Here is a 26315-nt window from a genome sequence, read left to right as displayed (position 1 = left end):
TAAATGTAAAATTCACTTATGTAATAAACCTGCTCTACTGGGGCTACATTTAACATGAAGCTCATTAACAATACTATTTTATTGTTGCTTCTTCACATTTATTATTATTATTATTATGATACAGGGTCTCCCTCTGTCATCCAGGCTAGAGTACAGTTGCACAATCTCAGCTCACGGCAACCTCTGCTTCCCAGGTTCAAGCGATTCTCGTGCCTCAGCCTCGCAAGTAGCTGGGACTACAGGTGCCCACCACTACGCCCAGCTAATTTCTGTATTTTTAGTAGAGATGGGGTTTCACCATGTTGGCCAGGCTGGTCTCGAACTCCTGACTTCAGGTGATCTGCCTGCCTTGGTCTCCCAAAGTGTTGGGATTATAGGCGTGAGCCACCACGCCTCGCCTTGTTTTGTTTTTGTTTTTGTTTTTTTGAGATGGAGTCTAGCTCTGTCGCCCAGGCTGGAGTGCAGTGGCACAATCTCAGCTCACTGCAACCTCTGCCTCCCAGGTTCAAGCAATTCTTCTGCCTCAGCCTCCCGAGTAGCTGGGATTACAGGTGTGCACCACCACGCCTGGCCCCACATTTTATTTATTTATTTTTTTTGAGACAGAGTCTGGCTCTGTCACCCAGGCTGGAGTATAATGGCGTGATTTCTGCTCACAGCAACCTCCGTCTCCTGGGTTCAAGAGATTCTCCTGCCTCAGCCTCCTGAATGGCTGGGATTACAGGCATGCGCCACCACACCTGGCTAATTCTGTATTTTTAGTAGAGACAGGGTTTTGCCATGTTGGTCAGGCTGGTCTTGAACTCCTGACCTCAGGTGATCCACCCACCTCGGCCTCCCAAAGTGCTGGGATTACAGGCTTGAGCAACCGCACCCAGCCTCCCCACATTTTAAATTACTTTGAATTTCTTTAATATGACTAAAGTCTGTTGTCACAATAAGCAGTCTTTTTTTTTTGTCACTGACTTGAAGCTCAGGAGTAGTCTTTTTTTTAAGAAATGGCTCTTATCTGAAAAATGGAGACCCTGCATACTTCTTTCCTCCTTTAGGATCAATGTGATAAAACCTGGATGCACTGAAAGTTCTAAGAAAGATGCAAAATATGCAAAATTATTGCCTTAATTAAGTTTGTTTAAAAAAGAAAAAGCCCTCCCACATTGTATTCCAAGCCTCCCAACAATTACCAAGACTGGATTTAAGTTCTCAATTTGGGTTCCCAGCTACTTAAAATATTTTTTAAATGGACCCTATTTCCTTGGGATATACTGTAAAGATCAAACCAATGTTTCTTTGCATTTGGCTGGAATGTGTGAATTCTACGTGGAATATATTTTGGCCCATACCAACTCTAGCAGCTATGTATATGATTAAAAAGAAGTATAAAAGTTAAATGATGGGCCAGGCACAGTTGCTCACACCTGTAATCCTAGCACTTTGGAAGGCTAAAGCAGGTGGACTGCTTGAGCCCAGGAGTTTGAGACTAGCCTGGGCAACATGGCGAAATCCCGTCTCTACAAAAAATACAAAAATTAGCTAGGCGTGGTGGTGTGCATCTGTAGTCCCGGTTACTCGTGAGGTTGAAGTGACAGGATCGTCTGAGCCTGGGAGGTCATGGCTGCAGTGAACTGTGATCGTGTCACCGCACTAGGGCAATAGAATGAGACCCTGTCTCAAAAAAAAACTTATATGATCAATATAGTTTGTATATTCAGTATTCAGTATTTTAAGATAAACAATCTATAAAGAGAAATTTAAAAGGTGCCTTTGGTGGTAGAATGGTTGGAAACTCTTTTTATAAATACTTTAGAACTAGGTTTTTGGTTTTTTTTTTTTTTGAGATGGTGTCTCACTCTGTTGTCCAGGCTGGAGTGCAGTGGCACAGTCTTGACTCACTGCAGCCTCCATCTCCCAGGTTCAAGCTATTCTCTTGCCTCAGCCTACCAAGTGACTGGGATTATAGGGATGTACCACCATGCCTGGCTAATGTTTTGTATTTTTAGTACAGATGGGGTTTCACCATGTTGGCCAGGCTGGTCTTGAACTCCTGACTGCCTTTCTCTACTTTTCCTAACCTCCAGCCTAGGTCTAGTTTTAGTATTAACTTCTAATATATATTCCTAAATTACTTCTTGACTAGCTTATTCGGCTTATAATTTTCATTTTTAGATACGTTTTTCCTTTCTAATCTCAGCCTGATTGCTAATATCTGTTTTCTTTTCAATCTTGTATATTTTATTTTGGGGCATACTTTTGGAATGGGAATCTTAAGTGAAATTAACAGAACAGAGTCAAAGTTGTCCCGGAAAAATCAAGAACTGGTTATATGCTAGTGATTATTCCCTCTTGATACCACCCATGAAAGGTACTATAATACAAGGGTTCAAGATAAAATTTATCAATGCAACATTTTCCAGCAGAAGATAGTACTTTCTTGGCTGGCTAAATGATTTATGAAAACTGTTCACCTATTAGGTATGTTTTCTTGGAATCAGCTGATAAAATGTCAAAATGTTGAATTTGGTTTTTTTTGTTTTTTGAGATGGAGTCTTGCTCTGATGCCTAAGCTGGAGTGGGCAGTGGCATGATCTCGGCTCACTGTAACCTCCGCCTCCCGAGTTCAAGTGATTCTCCTGCCTCAGCTTCCTGAGTAGCTGGGAATACAGGCACGCACCACCATGCCCAGCTAATTTTTTGTATTTTTAGTAGAGACAGGGTTTCACCATGTTGGCCAGGCTGGTCTCAAACTCCTGACCTCAGGTGATCCCACTCGCCCCGGCCTCCCAAAGTGCTGGGATTACAGGCATGAGCCACGGCGCCCGGCTTGAAATGTTGAATTTTTAAAAATAATGTGGTAACAATTACGCAAATACAAGACTCATTTCAACAGCTAAATGTTCAAAAGAACAACCAAACCCCACCCCCCAATCCCTTTACCCTGCTCTAAAACAGGCACATTTCTTTTTGCTTACCTGACAATAAATGATGATAAAAATTACAAAGAAATGCATTAGGGAAACTAAAATTTCAAGAAGAGCATTATTACACCCATGATTTTTTTAAATGAGGCATTTTAAGAATTTGTAAGTTTAATCACATTAAGTAATGAAATCAGAGCTAGTTCATAAAAATTACTATAAAACAATGAGAATTAAATGGTAAACTCCTTTATTACATTTGCTCTGAGTGAATAGATTTTACTAATGTTAACATATTTATATACAGAAAACTTACAGGTGAAATTGTCATACTGATATTTAATTAGAAGACAAAGAGGTTTTTTCCTCCCAAGACAGTTGTTATCCAGACCAGAGCTCTTAAGCCACTGTATATTTGAGAACATCCAAATCTGTACTTAGCTTGAAGGAAGAGTTCTACATTGACTTTTCACATACACATATAATGGCGATGTAAAGAAACAGGGACTACATAAATCACCTTCCCAGAAAAGAAAAATGTAATGCCTCTTAAAACTACCTGGTTTCTTGGGGTGTGATGCTGGAGTAGGGTGCATTTTTGCATCTCTGGAAAACCCATCTAAATTTCCTTTTATGGCTTCCAAAGCATCATCTCTACTCTTCTCTCCTGTCTAAGAGACAATAAATATATGTATATTTGTTTACTTATCCCTCACTGTATCCTAAACCCTCCCAAATTAAGAAAAGCACAGATATTCATCTATTTCCAATATTTTTACCACATACTTCTGATAATGAATTCTCCAAGTCAGAAAGACGTTGGTAAATGATTAAACAATGACACTCCACAGAAAATAAAAACATTACAAGGCCAGTGTATAAATACTTTAGGATAGACTTGTTTGATATTAAGTGTCCTGTGAAGGCTCTAAGAGAAATATGAAATATCACTGAATTCAGGATTACTGCTTCCCAAGAAAAAGATTACAAACATTGCCATGATACTAAAAAAGAGTTGAGAAGATAATGGCTGATACCCTATTCTCATTGACAGCACTGTATCTTTACAGAAAATGAAAAATCCTTCACATTAGGAATTAGATAAACCGAAATGAGAAGAATCAATCACAGCCTCAGCTTGGGCTGGTGCCCCAGTGACAAAATCCACTCAATGAGTGGGAAGAGGCACATTCAGGGTGTGTATGTTCTGGGTGAAGAGAAGTATTGAAATACTACCTTGGGTTTCACACTGCTCAAAAGTCTGAGCTTTTGCTTCTGCTCTTCAAACTGGCGTCTTTTTCTTTCTTCTTCTAAGAGTTTTTGCTGCTGTTCAAATCGTTTCCTGAAGGAAAAATGAACTAATAAAGAACCAGCTCCCAGGATTATACACTGTGTTTGATATTCAGATTTCTAACAGTTTCAGCAATATCATGTTGCACTTCCAGAAGTGTAAATTTCATTGCTAAATATCCAGTTTTCTTATGACAATCCTGTTTCCTCACTATATTAATTCCAAAATATTTGACATGAGTCTAAAGAATGATTTACCTAAATTATGTATATGAATTTATTTCTCATCTAATTTGCAAGAGGAGGAAACAAGCTTTTGCATACAAAAGTATTCTCAAAAAACAGGCAGACAAACATAAGAACACACTTTGCTCTGCATATTAAAAAAGAACCTGCTTGGGAAGGCAGTGTCATACAGCAGAAAGAGTAATGATTTGGGAATCAGGAAGCCTGCCTTTGGGTCCAGGCTTTGCTGGTAACTGTGTAACCTGGACTGACAAGTTGTTTCATTTTCTTGGACTTCACTTTCACTAGATATAAAACAAGAGGGTTGAATTAGAGGATCTCTAAGGTCCTTTTTGACTCTAAACTTATAATAATGGTAGTTTAAAGAGGCTTTTTTGTTTTTTTGTTTTTAAACAGGGTCTCACTGTGTTACCGAAGCTGGAGTACCATGGCATGATCACGGCTGACTGCAGCCTCAACCTCGGGGCCCAGGTGATCCTCCCACCTCAGCCTCCTGAGCAGCTGGGACTACAGGCATGAACCACCAAGCCTGGCTAATATTTTGTATTTTTTGTAGAGACAGGGTTTTACCATGTTGCTCAGGCTGGTCTCGAACTCCTGGGCTCAAGCAATCTGCCCGCCTCAGCCTTTCAAAGTGCTGGGATTATAGGCATGAACCACTGGGCCAGGCCTTAAGAGTTTTAAAGACAACTTTTGACTGTTTTAGTTTCAAATCTGCACTAGAGATCATTAGACAATTCTTAAGATAGATGCTATAATGTATCTTTGTTATCCTTTAATTCTGGTGATCTCTTACTGCTGCTCTTCGGCAAACTGCTTCTGCATGTCTGGAGTATACTGTGGGCCTGGAGGACGCATGCCCAGGAAGGGTGCTTGTCCTAGGTAAGGCATTCCCGCTGCTGGCATTGGTCCCATTGGTATTCCTGCCTAGAAGAAATAGACAAAGGCTTAAAAAACACAATTTATCCCTTTAATTACACACACAAAAATGTGACTTCCATAAATTCTATCTTAATACTTTTATTTGTAAAAAATAGAAATATATTGTATTAAAAGATGCAAAGATGCAAATAAATAAAAGATGTAAATATACAAAGAAATATATTATATTAAAAGATGCTAAAAATGGAAGGCTCCCCTTAATATCTAACCCCTCCGTTCCCTTCACTGTCCCAGAGGTGACCACTGCTAATAGTCTGATTGGTGTGTTATGGAACTATATGCCCACAAGTTACATTCTTGTGAGCTCACTAATCCTCTTTGAGAAGAGGTATTATATATTTTCATATCTGCAATAATAGGTAAGAGCCTGGCATATGGTAAACATACCACAAATGAAATTAAATCTGATTTTCCAATATATATGAGAGGATAATGAATATTTTGATGTTATCAAAGCCCTAATAGTCAAACTTTTATAGAAAATGACACATATTCAATAAAAAATGACATAATACAATATTATAAAGCTTGTTAAAGTGTCCAGAAATAAGAATAACACAATAGCTAATCACAAAATTTAATAATATTATGTTTTTAGAGACAGGGTCTCATTGTGTCACCCAGGCTGGAGTGCAAAGACGCAATCACAACTCACTGCAGCCTCCAACTCTTGGGCTCAAGAGATCCTCCTGCCTCAGCCCCAGAGTAGCTAGGGCTATAGGCGTGTGCCATCGATGGCACCTGGCTCAAAATCTAATATTAAGAATGATGACAATGATAATACTTAAATGGCTAATTTTTAATGAGTGAAAACTCTTCTACTACTCAACCTTCTCCCTGAAAAGTTCCCCTTCTGTCCCTAACTAAAGTCTGTCCGTGAAACACTCTCATTTGGAGACTGCTACTTCTCTTCTGTATTTCCTGTAAGTGGGGAATATTCCTCCTTGCTTCTTCTAAACCTTTTCTCCTCTCTCTACCTTCAAAAACCTGAATACATTTTAATTTCCCACTAACAGACTTCATCATTTACTATCCGATCTTGTTCATGTCATCTACTGACGCTCAACTTCCTCATTCTTCGGTTGAACACTTCAGACTTTGCTGTCTTCCATTCTACCCCAAACTGCTCTTGGTAACATCAACCATCACCCACATGGTAACTCACCCGACACTGTGGGCTTCCAGGTCTTTAGCCTCCTCATCACAATCATGCCCAACATACAATTCCAGCTTCCCATTCCATGGTAATACCCGTGATCTATCTGCACCAAAGACTGCGTCATGTCCAAAATCTGGATGTTAGGCATCCCGACACTTGACCACCACCTCCTATCCTTCTAGCTCATCTAGACCAGTAATTCTCCTATCTCATTAATATCTCCCACCTGTTAATTTATTTTTTTTCCCTGAGCTTATTTTGTAGGTTCCACCTGTTAATTTTGCCACTTTTCTCATGATTAATCATCTTCATTATATCCTCACTTCCCTTCTTGCTCAACTTAGATTCTAGGGTTCCATATTAAATGCCCTTGTAAATATCCTTAATTCCCTTAATTGTCAATTCCTTAACATGGTCTCCTGGGAAACTTCACCCCTGATTAGAATCAACTAATCGACTTCTCCATGCTTATACAAAAACCACTGAACCATGCTGGAGAGAAAAACATTGAGGATTCACTTTAAATTCTTTTTTTTTTTTTTTTTTTTTTTTTGAGACAGGGTCTCACTCTGTCACCAAAGTTGGGATGCACTAGTGCAATCTCAGCTCACTGCAACCTCCACCTCCCAGGCTAAAGTGATTCTCCCACCTCAGCCTCCCAAGTAGCTGAGACTACAGGCATGTGCCACCACACCCAACTAATTTTTGTATTTTCAGTAGAGATGGGGTTTCACCAGGTTGGCTAGGCTGGTCTCGAATTCCTGACCTCAAGTGATCCACCCACCTTGGCCTCCCAAAGTGCTGGGATTACAGGCATGAGCCACCATGCCCAGCCAGCTTGGAATGCCTTTGGAGGGTTTCTAGCACTCTACAACTGGAGTTACACACAATATTGGTTTATTGCTAACATTCTCTATTCTAAATCTTGGGTGGAGATAGCTGTGTATACTTATTTTAAATCATAGTATTGATCTCTTGCTGCTAAAAATTAGTATCACAGTCCTAGAATTAAATTTTTCTTTCTTTTTTTTTTTTTTTTTTTACTCATTTCACCCAAAGTATATAAAATACAAAAGAAACTACCCAAATCATAGAGATTAAAAATAAGGCAAAGTATTCTACAAAAATAATAAAGAATGAAAGAAAGGTGTTATGCATATTGCCTTCTTACTTACAAACTCCTTTCTTGAGGAACATTCAAATTTACTAAACGGCATTTTGTGTTTCCCCTACACCTGGAAAGGAGGGACTGTCTAACTTTTAATAGACTTTCGAAATCTAAATAAACTAAAAGGTTAAGAGATACTAGTCTTTAATTATATACTGAATGGATGACATAACAAAAGAAAGAACTCAGAAATCTGAGATACATTTGATAAACTACTGATGGCACTAAAGATTTCAATAAATTGAGAAGTATAGTATGACAGTTAAGACTAAAAGAGTAAAAGTGTCCATTTCAGTCAGAGCCCCAACAGTTTTGTTTTGACAAGTTGATCTTAAAATTATACTAAAGGGCAAGGACCACGAATCAGCTATAATTCTGTAAAAGAAGAAGGATGATCCATACTACCAGATATCAATGCTTATATCAGGGAGATAATCAAGGCATAAGATAATTACTGATGCAAGGAAAGACAGATACAGCAATGGGACAAATACACGAGCTCAGAAATTAATCCAAAGCATATAAAGAAATGTGATATTACAGGAATAATCATAGAAATCAATAAATTAAAAATGGGCTATTTAGGGCCGGGCGTGGTGGCTCACACCTGTAATTCCAGCACTTTGGGAGGCCGAGGTGGGCAGATCACAAGGTCAGGAGATCGAGACCATCCTGGCTAACACGATGAAATCCCATCTCTACTAAAATACAAACAATTAGCCGGGCGTGGTGGCAGGCGCCTGTAGTCCTAGCTATTTGGGAGGCTGAGGCAGGAGAATGGTGTGAACCCGGGAGGCGGAGCGTGCAGTGAGCCAAGATCGCGTCACTGCACTCCAGCCTGGGCGACAGAATGAGACTCTGACTCAAAAAGGAAAAAAAAAAAGGCTATTTATAAATGATTTGGGAACAACTGACTACAATGGAACATAATAAAATTATATCCTTCTACCTCACACTGATTCTAAAGAACAATTCTAGGTAGGTTAGAGACTTAATTTGAAAAGACAGGCCAGGCGCATTGGCTCACACATGTAATCCCAGCACTTTGGGAGGCTGAGGCAGGCAGATCACTTGAGGCCAGGAGTTCCAGATCAGCCTGGACAACATGGTAAAATCCCATCTCTACTAAAAATACAAAAATTAGCCAGGCATGATGGTGCAGGTGAATTACTTGAGCCCGGGAGGCGGCAGTTGCAGTGAGCTGAGATTGTGTCACACTCCAGCCTGGGCAACAGGGCGAGACTCTGTCTCAAAAAAAAAAAGAAAAGAAACTTAACATTTTTTAAATAAGAAGATACAGGGAGGGAAGAATGTCTTAGATAAGTCAGAAAAAAAAAGAAATGATTTATCCATCTGTCTAAATTTCGACACAACATGACACTATAAACAAAATTAAAAGAGATGCCAACGACTAGGAGAAGATACTGGCAACACATGTAACTACAAAGGATTAGAATCTAGAATATATAATGAACACTCAGAAATCAATTAGATCAAAACAGCAAAACATTAGAAGCAATTTAAATGTCTGTCAATAGAACAACATATAATCACTCTATGAAATACCACACAGCAGCTACTATGAACGAACTTGGCATAATTTTACAACAGGGATAAATCTTGGAGGAAAACAATGTTACATTAAAAAGTCAAGAATTTGAAGGGTACATACGTAAAATTTAGAACCTAGAAAATACGATATATTGCTCATGAGTATACAAATACATAAAATAATAAAAGTATAAAAATATGGCCAGGCACAGTGGCTCATGCCTGTAATCCCAGCACTTTCAGAGGCGGTGGTGGGTGGATTGCTTGAGGTCAGGAGTTCGAGAGCAGCCTGGCTGACATGGTGAAACCCCATCTCTACTAAAATACAAAAATTAGCTGAGCAAGGTGGCGGGCACCTGTAATCCCTGGTACTAGGGATGCTGAGGCAGGAGAATTGCTTGAACCCAGGAGGTGGAGTTTACAGTGAGTCGAGATCGCGCCACTGCACTCCAAGCCTGGGCGACAGAGTAGTAAAAAAATATATACGAGAACTATAAACACTGAATTCATGATAGTGATAACAACCTCTGAGGAAGAAGAGGAAGGAAAGTATTTTTCAATTCTTTAAAAAAATGTAAAGCAAACGTGGCATGTTAAAATTTGATAAAGGTAGGACATGACTACCCATATAAAAAATCCCATGGAATCCAAAAAAAATTCCCAGAGCTAATAAAATGAGTTCCGTAAGGTTGAAGGATACAAAACAAACATATACAATCAATTGTATTTCTATATACTAGCAATGAATACATGAACACTGACATTAAAAAAACACCACTATAATTACTCAAAAAATCAAAATATTTAGATGTAAATCTAACCAAACATGGATGTGACTTTCATGCTGAAAACTATGTAAATGATAGTTTACATAGTCTTCTGATAGAAGAAACCAAAGATCTAAACAAATGAAAAGACATCCCATATTGATATGCTGGAAGACATTAATTCTCCCTAAATTCATACAGAGGTTTAACACAATGCCTATCAAAACTCCAGCAAGAGTTTTTCCAAAGATAGACAAGACTATCCCAAAATTAATATGGAAAGACAGAGGAACCAGAATAGTTAAATTTTGAAAAGAATAAGAATGTAGGAGGAATCAACCTTATCGTATAGCTACCATCATGAAGACTGTGTTATTGGTGAAGGAACAGGCATATACGTAAAACAATAGAACAGAGAACCCAGAGAAAGATCCATACAAGCATGCCCAACTGATTTTTGACAAAAATGTGAAAGCATTTCAACGGAAGCAGAATAGCTTTTTCCACAAATGTTGCTGGGGCAATCACACTTGCATAGGTAAAAAGAGAGAGATAAAAAACAACCTCAATCTAAGTCTTAGATCTTACACAAAAATTAACTCAAAATGGAGCACGGACTTAAATTAAAACTATAAAACTTTTAGAAAAAAATAAGAGAAAATCTTCAGAATCTAGGGCAAGGCAATAAACTCTTAGAGTTATACCAATGCATGATCCATAATAGGAAAAACTGGTAAATTAAATTTCATCGAAATTGGACTTTTGCTCTGTGAAAGACCCCGTTAAGAGGGTGAAAAGACAAGCTAAAGACAAGAAGAAAATACTTGTAAACCACATATCTGACAAAGGACTAGTACCTAAAAGATATAAAGAACTCTCAAAATTCAATAGTAAAATACCAAAAAATGCAATTAGAAAATGGTCAGAAGCTATGAAAAGGCATTTCTCTGAAGAAAATGTAATGATGGTAAATAAACAAATGAAAAGATGCTCAACATCATCTGCACATTAAAACCATGCAAATTAAAACCATGAGATATTACAATGTACCTGTGAGAATGGCTAAACAAAAAATAATGACACTAAATGCAGGTAAGGATGCAGTATAATTGAACCTCTGATACATTCCCGGTGGGAATGTAAAATAGTACAGCTACTCTGGAAAAAAGTTTGGCAGCATCTTAAAAAACTAAAAATGCAATACCATGCAACCCAGTAATTGCACTCTTGGGCATTAATCCCAAGAAATGAGGACATATGTTCACGCAAAAACCTTTATTTGTAATAGCCAAAAATTGTAAACAACTCTGATGTCCTTCAGTGAGCAAAAAGTTAAACAAACTGTCATACATCCACACCATGGACTATTATTCATCAATTATAAAAAAATGAACTACTGATACATGCAACAATTTGGATGAATCTGAAGGGATTATTCTAAGCGACAAATGCCAAGCCCAAAAGGTTAATGATTCAATTTATATAACATTTTTGAAAACACAAAATTATAGAAATGGGGAACACACTAGTGAATGCAAAAGGGGTAAAGTGGGGCAGGAAGGAAGTGAGTACAGCTACAAAAGGGCAACGTGAGGAGATCCTTGAGGAGATGGAAATGTTCTGTATCTCAGCTGTGCCAATGTCCATATGCTGGTTGTGTTACTATAGTTCTACAAGTTTTACCAATATGGGAACTGGGCAAAGGATTTCTATTATTTCTTACAATAACACAACAGTTTGCAACAGGTTTACACATGTCCATCATGTGCTCTAAACTTGCCTAGATGTTTGAAATGCTTCAGAATAATAATTTTAAAATGTATTGTACATCATGAGGAGTGTTTTCTTTTTATGTGTTTTGGGGAAGGGAGAGATTATAATAATCAATAATAATATAATAATAATCAAGACTAAATTTCTGGCTGGCACGATGGCTCACACCTGTAATCCCAGCCCTTTGGGAGGCCAAAGCAGGTGGATCACTTGAGGTCAAGAGTTCAAGACCAGCCTGGCCAACACTATGAAATGCTGTCTCTACTAAAAATACAAAAATTAGCCAGATGTGGTGGCATGCACCTGTAATCCCAGCTGCTTAGGAAGCTGAGGCAGGAGATCGCTCGAACCCAGGAGACAGAAGTTGTAGTAAGCCGAGATTGTACCACTGCACTCCAGCCTGGGCAACAGAGCCAGACTCTGTCTCAAAAAAAAAAAGACTAAATTTTTTTTATGTTGACTTTTATCTGAATCATCACTTTTATCTCCAAAGACTTAAGAGATAATTAAAGGAACAATGGGTTTGCTTCATGTATGTCCCTGGTTGGTTAGGGCTATTGAGTTTCGGCGGGGGGAAAATAAAATCTGGATGTTTTTCTCCTTAAAAAATGGTGAGCAGCGGCCAGGTGTGGTGGCTCATGCCTATAATCCCAGCACTTCGGGAGGCCGAGGCAGGCAGATCACCTGAGGTCAGGGGTTTGAAACCAGCCTGGTCAACGTGGCGAAACCCCATCTCTACTAAAAATACAAAATTAGCCGGGTGTGGTGGCACACGCCTGTAATACCAGCTACTTGGGAGGCTGAGGCAGGAGAATCGCTTGAACCTGGGAGGCGGAGGCTGCAGTGAGCCACGATCGTGCCATTGCACTCCAGCCTGGGCAACAGGAGCAAAACTCTGTCTCAAAAAAAAAAAAAAAAAAAATGGTGAGCAGTTTCCAAACAGTATAATGCCTGTCAGCAAGATGAAAGGTTAAAGAAAAAGACTTTGGCTGTTTTGTCTTAGAATCATTAACACACAAGCTTCTGATATTCAGGGACATTATTAAGGTACTAACAACTCTCATAGTTTACTTTTTTCTTATTGTTCTGCATATTACAGACTCTTACTGTTTTTGGTTGTTTCAAACTCTAAAAACATTTTTCAGATAATTGTGTAAGTCATAAAATAATGTTTACTGTAAAAATTAATGATTTAAAATTTGTATCAATTGTTATTAAGATTCAGTATTAAGCTTAGGAAGTCTTAATTTAAAATACATTGTATTCTATGGAAGATTGTTTTCAGTTATTTGCTGCCTTTATTCTTTTTTTTTTTTTTTTTTTTTTTTTGAGATGGAGTCTCACTCTGTCACCCAGGCGGAGTGCAGTGGCACAATCTCAGCTCACTGCAACCTCCGCCTCCCGGGTTCAAGTGATTCTCTTGCTCAGCCTCCTGAGTAGCTGGGATTACAGGCATGCACCACCAAGCCTGGCTAATTTTTGTATTTTTAGTAGAGACGAGGTTTCACCATGTTGGTCAGGCTGGTCTCGATCTCCTGACCTCATCATCTGCCCACCTCAGCCTCCCAAAGTGCTGGGATTACAGGTGTAAGCCACTGCTTCCAGCCATTTGCTGCCTTTATTCTAAGAGAACTACACATCCCTATGTGGTTTACATTCCTCCTGGTATATTCCTCCCCTATTGATGTTAAGGCCACATTACTTTGGTGAGCAGAAGTGACTAATAAATGCTACCTCCAAGTGTTAACTTTAAAAGACATCACAGGGTTTGGCCATCTCTTTTTCCTATGCCAAGAGCCTAGGATGTCCTGGCTGAGGGTCCTAGGATAAAGAAAACATGGAGCAGAGTCAGCACTAACCCATAAGGATATGTATCATGAGTGAGGAATAAACTTTTGTAAGTCACTGAGATCTGGGGACTGTTTCTGCAGCACAGCCTAGTGAAAGCTAGCTTAACATGAATTAAAAACCTACAAAATCTCAATGTATTCCCTTCCTTCTAGAGACGGATAAAAAATGATGCTGGAAGTTTTCCTGACCCTTTAAACACAAAACAGAAGCTTTATTTGCATAATTGACTTCAAAACAACAATGGTTTCAACTTAAAATTCTGGTCGTGAACTCCTAATATTACTTATTTATAAGTTATATACATGTGTTACTGTATAAAAGTATATACTGTATAACAAAAGACACAGAAATAGAAAATGTTAAAGTATTAGGTAAATAAGTAAACTAACGCAGAAACAAAAAACCAAATACTGCATGTTCTCACTTACCAGTGGGAGCTAAACACTGGGTGCACATGGACATAAAGATAGGCTCGACAGACACTGGAGACTACAAGACGGGAGAAAGAGTGGGGGAAGGGTTGAAAAACTACCTGTTGGTACTATGCTCACTACCCGGGTGATGGGTTTCATCATACCCCAACCCTCAGCATCACACAATATATTAGTGTAACAAACCTACAAACGTGCCCCCTGAATCTAAAATATAAGTTGAAAAAAGCCAAAATAAATAAAGTATTAGGTAAAAAAGAAATACAGTATATGGCCTTAAAGATAGCTGTTAATAGTACAAAAGCAAAAACCTTTCTTTCCTCCGGCCTTTTTTTTTTTTGAGACGGGAGTCTCACTTTGTTTCCCAGGCTGGAGTACAGTGGCATGATATCGGCTCACTGCAACCTCCGCCTCTCGGGTTTAAGGGATTGTCCTGCCTCAGCCTCCCGAGTAGCTGGGACTATAGGCATGTGCCACCACGCCCAGGTAATTTTTGTAGTTTTAGTAGAGATGGGGTTTTGCCATGTTGGCCAGGCTGGTCTCAAACTCCTGACCTCAAGTGATCTGCCCGCCTTGGCTTCCCAAAGTGCTGGGATTACAGGCATGAGCTACTGCACCTAGCCTTTTCCCTCACTCTTGGAGGGTGAACACATCATCATTTTAGTTTGAAGGAAGCCATTTATTTATGCTTATTTCTAATTGTAACATTAAGCTCTTAGCCTGTAGCTCTTGATATATAAACGTAACAACAAACAATAACCTTGTAAGAAACCAACTAAAGAAGCAAGTACCTGCATAGCAATAGGTCCTTGGGACATCTGAGAGCTGTAATTCATTCCCATAATGCCTTGCATATTAGGCTGCATGACAGAGACCATAGGAAATCCTTGTTGCTGCATCGGCATCAGGCCTGCTGAAAATATAAAGACATTATTAAAGTCAATGTGTTTTAAAGTTTATTTTCTTAAAACCATAAGTACCTAAAGGACTTGTTACTTGGCAGGAAGCAGAGTGTAATGGAAAAAGCACAGGGTCCTGAGTGAGACAGATGTGAATATGAATTCCAACTCCATCATTTACTTAGCTGTGTGATCTTGAACAAGTTCAAAACTTCATCTGTAAAATGACAATAATATCTCTTCTATGGAATTTGTATGCATATTAAAAAACAGTATGGCCTAATTGGGGTACTCAGCCTTCAAGATGGCCTCCCAATGATCTCCGTCTCCTGGTATTCATACCCGTGTGTTGTTCCATTCCATACTGAATGGGGCTGATCAGTATAACCAATAGGATACTGTGGAAATGACAGCATGTAACTTCGAAGGCTAGTTATTTTTTTTTTTCTTTTGAGACAGAGTCTCACTCTGTCACCCAGGCTGGAGTGCAGTGGCATGATCTCAGCTCACTGCAACTTCCACCTCCTGGGTTCAAGGCTCCCAAGTAGCTGGGACTACAGGTGCCTGCCACCATGCCTGGCTAATTTTTGTATTTTTTAGTAGAGATGGGGTTTCGTCATCTTGGCCAGGCTGGTCTTGAACTCCTGACCTCAACACCCGCCTCAGCCTCCCAAAGTGCTGGGATTACAGGTGTGAGCCACTGTGCCTGGCCTGAAGGCTAGTTCTTAAAAGACACTGTAGTTTCCTCCTGGTTCTTCTGGATCACTTGCTCAGGAGCAAGCCACTGCCACGTCATGAAATACTCAATAAGACCTATGGAGAATCCATGTGGTAAGGTACTGAGGTCTTCTGCCAAAAGGCAGCATGAATTTGCCATCTATCTCAGTGAGCCACCTTGGCAGCATCTCCATGAAACTTTCAGATGACTGCAAGCCTGGCTGACATCTTCACTGCAATCTCCTAAGAGGTCTTGAGCCTGAACCACCCAGCAGAGCTACTCCTAGATTCCTGACCCACAGACACACTATGAAATAATAAGATGTTTACTTTTTAAAGTTCGGGATAATTTGTTACACAGCAGCAGATAACTAACAAAATAACAGTAAGGAGCATGAACTCTGGGAGCCAACTAGAAATGACACATACTACTTTGGAACCTTGGGCAATCTGCTTCTTTCTATGCCTTGGTTTCTCATTTGTAAAACTGTTTCTTACTTACTATGCTCAAAGAAATGTTATTCTTCTTCCTTTTTCTTACATGAATAGGTAATATAACAGTTACCACAAAATAGCCATCAGCATGTGCAATGGCAGAAAACTGTCACGAATGTATGATTTAGGCTAGTGTTTCCCAAACTTCTCCAAGAGCAGAGGTGAATGAATATACATCCCTTTGGGATTTTAATAAATACTAAATGCCTACCATATGCTAGGCATAGTTCTATGTGCTTGGTACACAAGAAGTGAATAAAACAAAATCCCTACATAGTCTGAGCACAAATTTCATTCTAATTTTGCATTCAAACTACATCCATGTTGGTTCTACCATAAGGAACTTTATATCAAACTGTCAATTTGAAAAATTAAAGATCTAGGAAATTATACCATGTTTATCTTATGGTTTTTGTGTACCTTCCAGGTTATTTATAACCTAGCCTAATTTCAGAAGCATGGACATCCATGTTTGTGGCTAACAGTTATTAGAGGTAGGCCATTCACTTATTCAAGTATTTGAAGCCTATTCTATATTAGGCACTATTCTAGGGACATAGCCATGAACAAAACCAGGTCTTCACTCTCATGGAACTTACACTGTAATTAGGAGAGATAGATAACAAAAAAAATAAGTACATGTCAGGTGGTGATAAGAGCTAGGGCAAAAAATAAAGCAGGGCAAGGGGGAATGGAGTGGTTGTTATTTTACATAGGGCAATCAGAAAAAGTTTTACCAACAGGGTAGTATTTCAACAAGGACCTCAAGGAAATAAAGAACCAAGCCATGCAGATATTTGGGAAGAATATTCCAGACCAAAGAACACCAAGTACAAAGATCACGAGGTGTCAGGGAGAATTAGAATACACAGATTGAAAACAGCCACAGTAAGATGTTTTCCGTCTTATTTCTTTGGACTTGAAGTTTTATTCATTTTAATTGATTTTATTTTATTTCTGAATGGGTAACTCAGATATCTGGCATAATATTTCAAGGCACAAAAGTGTACACAGTAAAAAATAGGTCTCTTTCTCTCCTCTGTCTCCTGTTCAAGTACTCATGATCTTGTGGCCATCCTTGCTGTCGGTTTCTTACATATGTTTTCAGAAATGATCCACGCATAATTTAAAGCCTCCAAATGATGAAAAAGTCCATTCTAACAACTGCTAAAAAAAAATCTCCAAACCAATTCCAAATTCCCTAAGAAAAAATATCAGGCAACACTTTGGGATCTCTTCTTGTCCAGTTCCTTCGCTCCATATGCATATTTTTACTTGAAAGTGTATAGAAATGCAAAATAACAAACATGATAATGGACACATAACTCTGTAATACCTTCCTAAAGAACAAAAGATCTCAAACCATTTGATCTCAATCTGGGACACATCTAATTACAGATAGCTTAAATAATGCATAAACGTGAGCACAGTGAAAAGAATACAACTGACCCTTGGAAAACCTTACCTGAAACTCAACCACCATCACTGATTATAAATGAAGACAAAGTCAGGATGAGCCACTGACCACCTGCTACTGAGCTGCTCTTTATCTTTTATCTCTACTGCTGACCTAGGAGTCTCTGTTTCTCTAGCAAATCTATGACAACCAATCAACGCTGGCTTTTTAAGAAGAGCCAGTTTTCAGAAGCAGCTTGGTGTGAGGGGAGAGGGAAGACTGTCAGAGTGAGAGAGATGAGCGGAAAGAAGCCAGAGAAAGGCAGATCTATTCCTTCTTCACTGTTATGTCCCAGTTGCATGGCAGCATGGGTCAAAATTATATTCCTTCACTATTATTTCCTTGAAGATAAAGCTAGAATTGATATTGGTGGGTCCTAGTCTGAGACCAAGAGAGAAAAGGTATACTTAGTAGAGAAATTTCTAGGACTAGAACTGAGACTTGGCCGGATGTGGTGGCTCATGCCTATAATCCCAGTGCTTTGGGAGGCCAAGGCAGGAGAATCGCTTAAGCCGAGGAATTTGATACCAGCCTGGGCAACATAAGGAGACCCTGTCTCTACAGAATATTTAAAAATTAGCCAGGCGTGGTGGTAAGCACCTGTGGTCCCAGCTACCTGGGAAGCTGAGGTGGGAGGAATGCTTGAGCCTAGGAGGCTGAGGCTACAGTAAGCTATGACTGTGCCACTTGTACTCCAGCCTGGGCAACAGAGCAAGAGACCCCATCTCAAAAATAAAAATAAAAATAAAAAACCAAACAAAATCCTGAGACTTAAATACTTAAGCTGAATCAGACTATGTGATCTCTTTTAATTTCAAAATTATATGTTTATAAAACATGATTATAATAAGATACTATCATATAGAGAAACAATAGCAGTGTGAAACAACTAAAGATGTTTGTTTATTCATTCAACAAACATCTACAGATAACCTATTATGCTAAATCAACATGCTGGGTGCTACAGATAATGCTAGATGAGCATTAGACAGACGTGGCACTAACAATCTAGCAGAAGACTAGATAGAAGGAGAAAGACATCATTAAGTGAATTACAGCTTGTTTCATTTTTATCACATGTTCTTTAACATTCTTGTCCTAAAAGTCTCTTTCACCTCTGAGGTTAAACAATCTATGAACATAATGTTTATATAAGTTTGGGAGAAACGAGGAGTGATCCTTATTCCTCCCCAAATTATATAATTTTTGAGAAATTTTAAGAGTAGCTGTCATATAGGACATATAGGTTTAAGAGTGTAGAAAATTTTACTCTATTTAGCAGCAACAGAACTTATTTTCTATTTACATATTTAATTCCCAGATTCAGAAACACAAGAGTGAAAAATAAAAGTTCAAAACTTAAGCTCTCACATACCTTGAGGGGGTCTTATCCCACCTGTAACAGGAAACATGAAGCTGAAAACAGAATAAAAATACATTATAATCTTCATATGCACAAAGATTTCAAACAACACGAGTACTTCTTTATATGGATAAAAGCCTCGTAGATGGGACCTGGTGTTTGTTCCCCACCACAATACTGAACTGCTCAACATCAGTACACTGAGCGTCCATAGGATGCATGTCAGCATGCTACTGCAGGCGGAAACTTGTTGAAACAAGACAGAAGACCCTGAAACTAGTCCTGGCTCTGTCACTGTGTGTCCTCTCTGGATTCCAATTTCCCCATCTACAAAATGAGAGAGTTTAGATTCAATTCAGTCAACATCTATTGAGTGTCAACTACATGAAATGATGGAATCTTATAACCAAAAATACACATATGCTGGCAAATAACTATACCACAGGGTAAATGTGCTAACTGCTATAAGCGAGGTCCAAATTATCAATAGAGATGAGAAGAAAAAGATGAATTTTAATGGGCTATATCTTGAGAAGTTTTATGGAAGTAGCTCTGGAGCTGAATCTTAAAGGAAAATAGAAGCACACTATATATTTTGAGCAAAAGCTCTGAGGCAGAGATGCAGGGATGTTTGGAGAAATGAATGTAGGTTAAATGTTAACTATATGATTTAAAAGCAAGCAGATTGTACAGGGCCTTTATTTCTATTTTTAATTATTTATTTATTTTCGTGAGATGGAGTTTCACTCTTGTTGCCCAGGCTTGAGTGCAATGGTGCGATCTTGGCTCACTGCAGCCTCCACCACCTGTGTTCAAGCAATTCTCCTGCCTCAGCCTCCTGAGTAGCTGGAATTGCAGGCGCCTGCCACCACGACTGGCTAATTTTTTGTATTTTTAGTAGAGGCAGGGTTTCACCATGTTGGCCAGGCTGGTCTCGAACTCCTGACCTCAGGTGATCCACCCGCCTCGGCCTCCCAAAGTGCTGGGATTACAGGCGTGAGCCACCGCGCCTGGTCAAGGGCCTTTAAAATGTTTAATTTTATTTTGAATATTATATGAAGTTGTCAGAGGTTTTATTGTTATTGTAGTAACTATACATAACATAAAATTCTATCATTTTAACCACTTTTAAGTGTATAATTCCATGGCATAATTAAGGACATTCACAATATTGTCAACCATTACCACTATCCATTTCCAGAACTTTTCCATCATCCCAAACAGAAACTCTGTACCCATTAAACAATAAGTCCTCATTTTAGAGCATAAGAAAGCTCTCTTCTAAGGGTTTTTTAAGCTGACAACTTTATTTTTATTTTATTTTTTTGAGACGGAGTTTGCTCTTGTCATCCAGGTCGGAGTGTGATGGCATGATCTCAGCTCACTGCAACCTCTGCCTGCCCAGGCTCAAGTGATTCTACTGCCTCAGCCTCCTATGTAGCTGGGACTACAGGCGAGCACTACCAAACCCGGCTAATTATTGTATTTTCAGTAGAGACAGGGTTTCACCATGATGGCCAGGCTGGTCTTGAACTCCTGGCCTCATGATCTGCCTGCCTTGGCCTCCCAAAGTGCTGGGGTTACAGGCGTGAGCTACGGCACTTGGCCTAGGCTCTTTTAAATAAAGGTTAAGCCTGGGCGACAGAGTGAGATTCCGTCTCATATAAATAAATAAATAAAGGTTAAAAAGTTAAGCTCTGGCCAGGCGCAGTGGCTCACGCCTGTAGTCCCAGCACTTTGGGAGGCAGAGGTAGATGGATCACCTGAGGTTGGGAGTTCCAGACCAGCCTGACCAACATGGAGAAACCCCATCGCTACTAAAAATACAAAATTAGTTGGGCGTGGTGGCGCATGCCTGCAATTCCAGCTACTCAGGAGGCTGAGGCAGGAGAATCACTTGAACCCAGGAGGCGGAGGTTGCAGTGAGCCAAGATGGCGCCATTGCACTCCAGCCTGGGCAACAAGAGTGAAACTCCGTTTCAAAAAAAAAAAGAAAAAAAAAATTAAGCTCTGGTTGTAGATGAAATAGCCAAGGGCACATATCCAGCAACAAAACAACTAAGGACAAACTTGGAGAATTCTTATAGTGAAAACTGAGTAGGAAATGGTCATTGAGAACCAAGGGAGTGCTTATAACTGAGAGTTATAACTGAAGAAGGACCACATTTCAATAAGGTAGTAGTTACCAATGTCTAATGCTGTAGAATAGTGATGAGAATGAAGATTAAAAAATAAATCACTGCTTTCAAAAATGGTGATCGTTAAGTGAGTTAGTTTCAACAAAGAAAGGGGAAGAGACCCTAGGGAGAAAAAATTCAAGAGACAAAATACATACCTACTGATTTATAAGGTTTTTAAGGAAATGGGATTAACACGCGAAGGAACAAAAGGGGGCCAGATGAGGTGGTGCATGCCTGTAATCCCAGCACTTTGGGAGGCCAAGGCAGGCGGATCACTGGAGGCCAGGAGTTCAAGACCAGCCTGGTCAACGTGGCAAAACCCCATCTTTATTAAAAATACAAAAATTAGCCAGGCGTGGTGGCATGTGCGTGTAATCCCAGCTATCCAATAGGCTGAGACATGAGAATTGCTTGAACCCAGGAGGCGGAGGTTGCAGTGAGCTGAGATTGCCCCACTGCACTCCAGCCTGAGCACGCAGAACGACAGAATGAGACTCTGTCTCAAAACAAAACAAAACAAAACAAACAAAGTAGCAAAAGGGATCTGCTTTGAAAAGGAAGTGGGACTTCTTTCTCTGAGCCTAGAAAGAAAAAGGGACAAATCAAGGAAGACTTCTGAGTGAGAAAGGCTCTTAATCCAGGAGTCAAGGATCTGAAAAGGAGGTTTCTAGATACTCTTTAGAGAATCTAGTGAATGGCTGGGGCTGGTGGCTCACACCTATAATCCCAGCACTTGCGGGGCCAAAGTGGGAGGACTGCTTGAGCCCATGAGTTCGAGACCAGCCTGGGCAACATAGTGAGACCTCATCTCTCCAAAATAATAACAACAACAACAACAACAATAAATAACATAAAAATTATAATGGTGATTCTTTTCCAGAAAGTTTTCAATTTACTGTGCCCAGTTCCATCAAAAGAATCACTATCTATGGGCGTTATAGCCTTAGATACAGCCTTAGAATGAATTTCTCAAATAATAAGAGATGAAAGAAGAAATTACTCCTTGATTCATGGAGAATGGATGCTGTTTTAGCAGACATGAGAACATTAACCTTCCCATGCATTGCCATCAGAGCTCTTGGATGACCAGGCACATTGTCAAGAAGCAGTAACATTTTCAAAAGAAACTTTTTTTCTGAGAAGTAGGTCTCAACAATGGGCTTAAAATACTCAGTAAACCATGCTGTAAACAGATGTGCTGTCACCCAGGCTTTGTGGTCCAATTTATGGAGTATAGGCAGAGTAGATTTAGCATACTTTTAAAAAGCCCTGACATTTTCATAGTGGTGAGTATTGGTTTAATTTAAAGTCACCTGCTGCATTAGGCCCTAACAAGACAGTCAGCCTGTCCTTTGGTGCCAGACATTGACTTCTCTCTAGCTAGGAAAGTCTTAGATGGCATCTTCATCTGCATTGAAAATCTGGCCAGGTATGGTGGCTCATGCCTGTAATCCCAGCATTTTGGGAGGCCAAGGTGGGTGGATTACCTGAGGTCAGGAGTATGTGACCAGCCTGGCCAACATGGTGAATCCCCATTTCTACTAAAAATATAAAATTAGCCCAGCGTGGTGGTGCGTGCCTGTAATCTCAGCTACTGGGGAGGCTGAGGCAGAAGAATCACTTGAACCCGGGAGGTGGAGGTTACATTGAGGCGAGATCACGCCACTGCACTCCAGCCTGGGTGACGGAGTGAGACTCTGTCTATAAAAAAAAAAAAAGAAAAGAAAAGAAAATCTATTGTTTAGCGTAGCCACCTTCATCAGTGATCTTAGCTCTTCTGAATAACTTGCTAAAGCTTCTACATCAGCATTTGCTGCTTCACCTTGCACTTTTTTGTTATGGAGATAGCTTCTTTGCTTAAACCTCATTAACTGACCTGTTAGCTTCCAACTTTCTTCTGCAGCTTCCTCACCTCTCTCTCAGCCTTCAGCCTTCACAGAATTGAAGAGACTAAGGATCTTGCTTCAGATTAGGCTTTGGCTTAAGGGAATGTTAAGGGTGGTTTAATCTTCTATCCAGACCACTCACCCTTTCTCAATATCAGCAATAAAGCTGTTTCACTTTCTTAACATTTGTGTTTCCTGGAATAGGACTTTTAATTTCCTTCAAGAACTTTTCCTCTGCATTCACAACTTAGTTAACTGGTGTAAGAGGCCTCGCTTTTGACCCACCTCAGCTTTCAACACTTAATGACTAAGCTTTATCATTTCTAGCTTCGGATTTAAAGGGAGAGATGTGCGACTCTTCCTTTCACTTGAACACTTAGAGGCCATTGGAGGGTTAATCAGCCTAATTTCAATACTGTTATGTCTCAGGGAATATGGAGGCCCTTGGAGAGGAAGACAGGGGAACAGCTGGTAGGTGGAGCAGTTAGACTACACAAAACATTTATCAATTACGTTTGCTGTCTTATACGAGCTGGGTTTGTGGTGCTCCAAAACAATTACACTAGTAACATCAAAGATCACCGATCACAGATCACCATAACAAATAATAATAATGAAAGAGTTTGAAATATTGTGAGAATTACCAAAATGTCACAGAGACATGAAGTGAACACAGGCTGTGGAAAAATTGTGCGGATAAACTTACTCGATGCAGAGTTGCCACAAACATTCAATTTATAAAAAACTGTATCTGCTAACTGCAATGAGGTATGCCTGTATTCAGTTTTTAAAGACATTACTCATATGCTAAAATTGATAAATTTAGGAGCAATGAATACATTTAAGTAATCAAGCTGTCAAGATTTTTAAAAATCAGGCTTAAACATTTAAATTAGTCATATGGCCTAGTGGCTCAAAAGAATTGGAAACTCGTGTTATATTTTCTTTCTTCCAGCTTTGCCATAAAGTAACTGTGAAGCTCTGTGCAATCTCCTTCACCCCTTGTCTGGTTTCCCCTCTGTCAAATGAGGACGTAGAATCAAGTCTGCCAAAGTCTCAGCTAAGACAATCACATAGACATGAATACATAAACAGATGTATAAAGGTTACCTTGAAAACAAAATTAATACTGTCAAACATGACTTTCTCTAGTAAGAATTTAGCAACTTGAACTGCTTAGTGACCTATGAAAAATTCATATTTTTCTCTGAAATGTTTAGACAACTAATATCAACATGCTTAAAGACTGGTTAGATAAGCAGTTAAGGCCTTAATAAGACAGTAAAAGCTTGGCAAAAAACTGGGCAGGAAGGTGACCAACAATTTAATTTCAAAGATAAAACCACTCATTCTTATATTACTGACATCTCGGTATGAAAGCAGAGCTCTGTCACTTACCTATCTCATCCGTCCCTCCTTTTCAGTTACCTTTGCTACTAACCTAGATTTGACACTAGGCTTCAATTCTCAGGCCCAGACTCCTACATAAAGACTTCCTAATGGATCTCCCCACCTCCAGACTCTGGTTTCTAATTCATCTGATGCAGCACAAGTGAGAGACATCTTTCTAAATGATGGACCATTACACAATAATTAAATGGTCCTTTAGCAAGATGCACTCCTGAAGTTAAAACTATGGAATGATTTCCCTGAAACTGAATTTCCTTAGTTTAAACTCAAGGCCCTCTCTAGTTTGGGCACAACTCTACTTTGCAGTTTTATCTCACAAAACTCTTCTCTGCCACTCAGAGCCACAGTCATCTGGCACTGCAGGTACGTTGTTTCCTTAGTGTTCACTAGGCCTTCCCATCTCTATGACTATCTCTTGACCGCTTCCTCTTCCTCTAACTCTGTGGGCCAGCTGAAATACCACTTCTTTGCCTTTGATAGAGCTGGAATCCACAAATATTTACAGAATTTTTTTATGTGCAAAAATGTGCTAGAAGCAGTGAAAGAAGAAAAGATGAGGAAGCCCTCTAAAAGCTTGTAAAAGATCAGGAAAAAACAGACAAGTTCACAAATGATAACATCCCAGAAGAACATGACCTCTTTGTTCTCCTTTACTTTGTACCACAGTTATTTTGTACATTCTCCAAGGATGGGACCATGTTTTGATGTCTTTTTAATTCATTACAGCATCAAGAACAGTACCTTACCCATGTAAGCATTCAATGACTACAGACTAATCCAGATCTTTCCACTTTTTTTTCTGCCTTGATTAAAAAAAAAATTTATATTTCTCATCTCGGGTAAATTTTGCCCTTTATACAACTCTACCATTTATTCTAAAGTAGCTCATTCAGGACACCAATCAAAAGTAAGGTAATATTAAATTTGGAAAATGTTATTGTGTTTTGCTTAGCCTCTTAGAATAGAGAGAAGTATCTAAACAATACGGTCAGGTATAGTTCATGGATTTTCTCCATTAGAGGTGTAGAGAAGTTACCTGGTTTTTTTTCTTCAAATATACTTAGGTTGCCATAATGTTAAGTTTCCTTATAAAATAATTTCAGGGAGGGTGGGTGGCAAAAAGAAAATTAAAAATAAAATAAAATAACTTCAGCCTTTACCATTACTCTCTAAAAAAAAATAATAATATTCCTTTTTCTATTGAGGATACAGCTTCTCAGCCTCAGAAAGTTGCCAATATATGTAACATATGTACCATACATTTTTCAAGGTAAGGATCATTTTACCCACTTCTTTCTCTCCCGTATATCATTTACAGTTTCAGAATGCAGATGTTACATTTACAAAGGAGGGAAATTTTAAAATCATTCTAATTTCTATCAAAATTCAACCCATATTTCTTTAAAAAATTTGTGTCCATGGACCAATGATACTCAAATACTATAAACTAAAGGGAATAATGCATTTGAATTTCTGAACCTGAGGTCCTCCCCATCCAAAAACATTTTTTAAGTAAATAAAAATTTGGGCCTAGATATCAATTCTTCTAATTTTACATTTTCCCAGAACTTGGTGCCATGATTAATCATATACTTGATCAAATTAATGCCATCCAGGGACATTTTAGAAACTGTAATCACATATAGGAAATAAATAGAGGATGCCGGGCGTGATGACTCAGGCCTGTAATTGTAGAACTTTGGGAGGCCAAGGTGGGCGGATCACTTGAGGCCAGGAGTTTGAGACCAGCCTGGCCAACATGGTGAAACCCCGTCTCTACTAAAAATACAGAAATTAGCTGGGCGTAGTGGCGCAC

The 26315-nt window shown here is 39.2% G+C and overlaps 1 protein-coding gene across 27 annotated transcripts in view; it reads right to left on the bottom strand.

Annotated features, from left to right (window-relative positions):
- SYNRG (synergin gamma) overlaps positions 1 to 26315 on the bottom strand; it is a 93135-nt gene that overhangs the window by 64870 nt on the left and 1950 nt on the right. For 17 of the 27 annotated variants that reach the window (XM_063718680.1, XM_024235040.3, XM_024235042.3 and 14 more), the window contains exons 2-6: positions 19036 to 19076; positions 14885 to 15006; positions 5248 to 5378; positions 4152 to 4257; positions 3475 to 3586 (exon numbers count right to left, since the gene is read on the bottom strand). In XM_063718680.1, coding sequence (XP_063574750.1) covers positions 3475 to 3586; positions 4152 to 4257; positions 5248 to 5378; positions 14885 to 15006; positions 19036 to 19076 — 512 coding nt within the window. The remainder of the gene's footprint in view (positions 1 to 3474; positions 3587 to 4151; positions 4258 to 5247; positions 5379 to 14884; positions 15007 to 19035; positions 19077 to 26315) is intronic. The other 10 variants (XM_063718675.1, XM_063718676.1, XM_024235041.3 and 7 more) reach the window with 1 other exon arrangement.

The sequence above is a fragment of the Pongo abelii genome, chromosome 19, assembly GCF_028885655.2.
Source record: "Pongo abelii isolate AG06213 chromosome 19, NHGRI_mPonAbe1-v2.0_pri, whole genome shotgun sequence".
In the NCBI taxonomy this organism is placed as follows: Eukaryota; Metazoa; Chordata; class Mammalia; order Primates; family Hominidae; genus Pongo; species Pongo abelii.
Note: the sequence above shows the minus strand (reverse complement) of the source record. Positions and strands in the feature narration are given on the sequence as shown.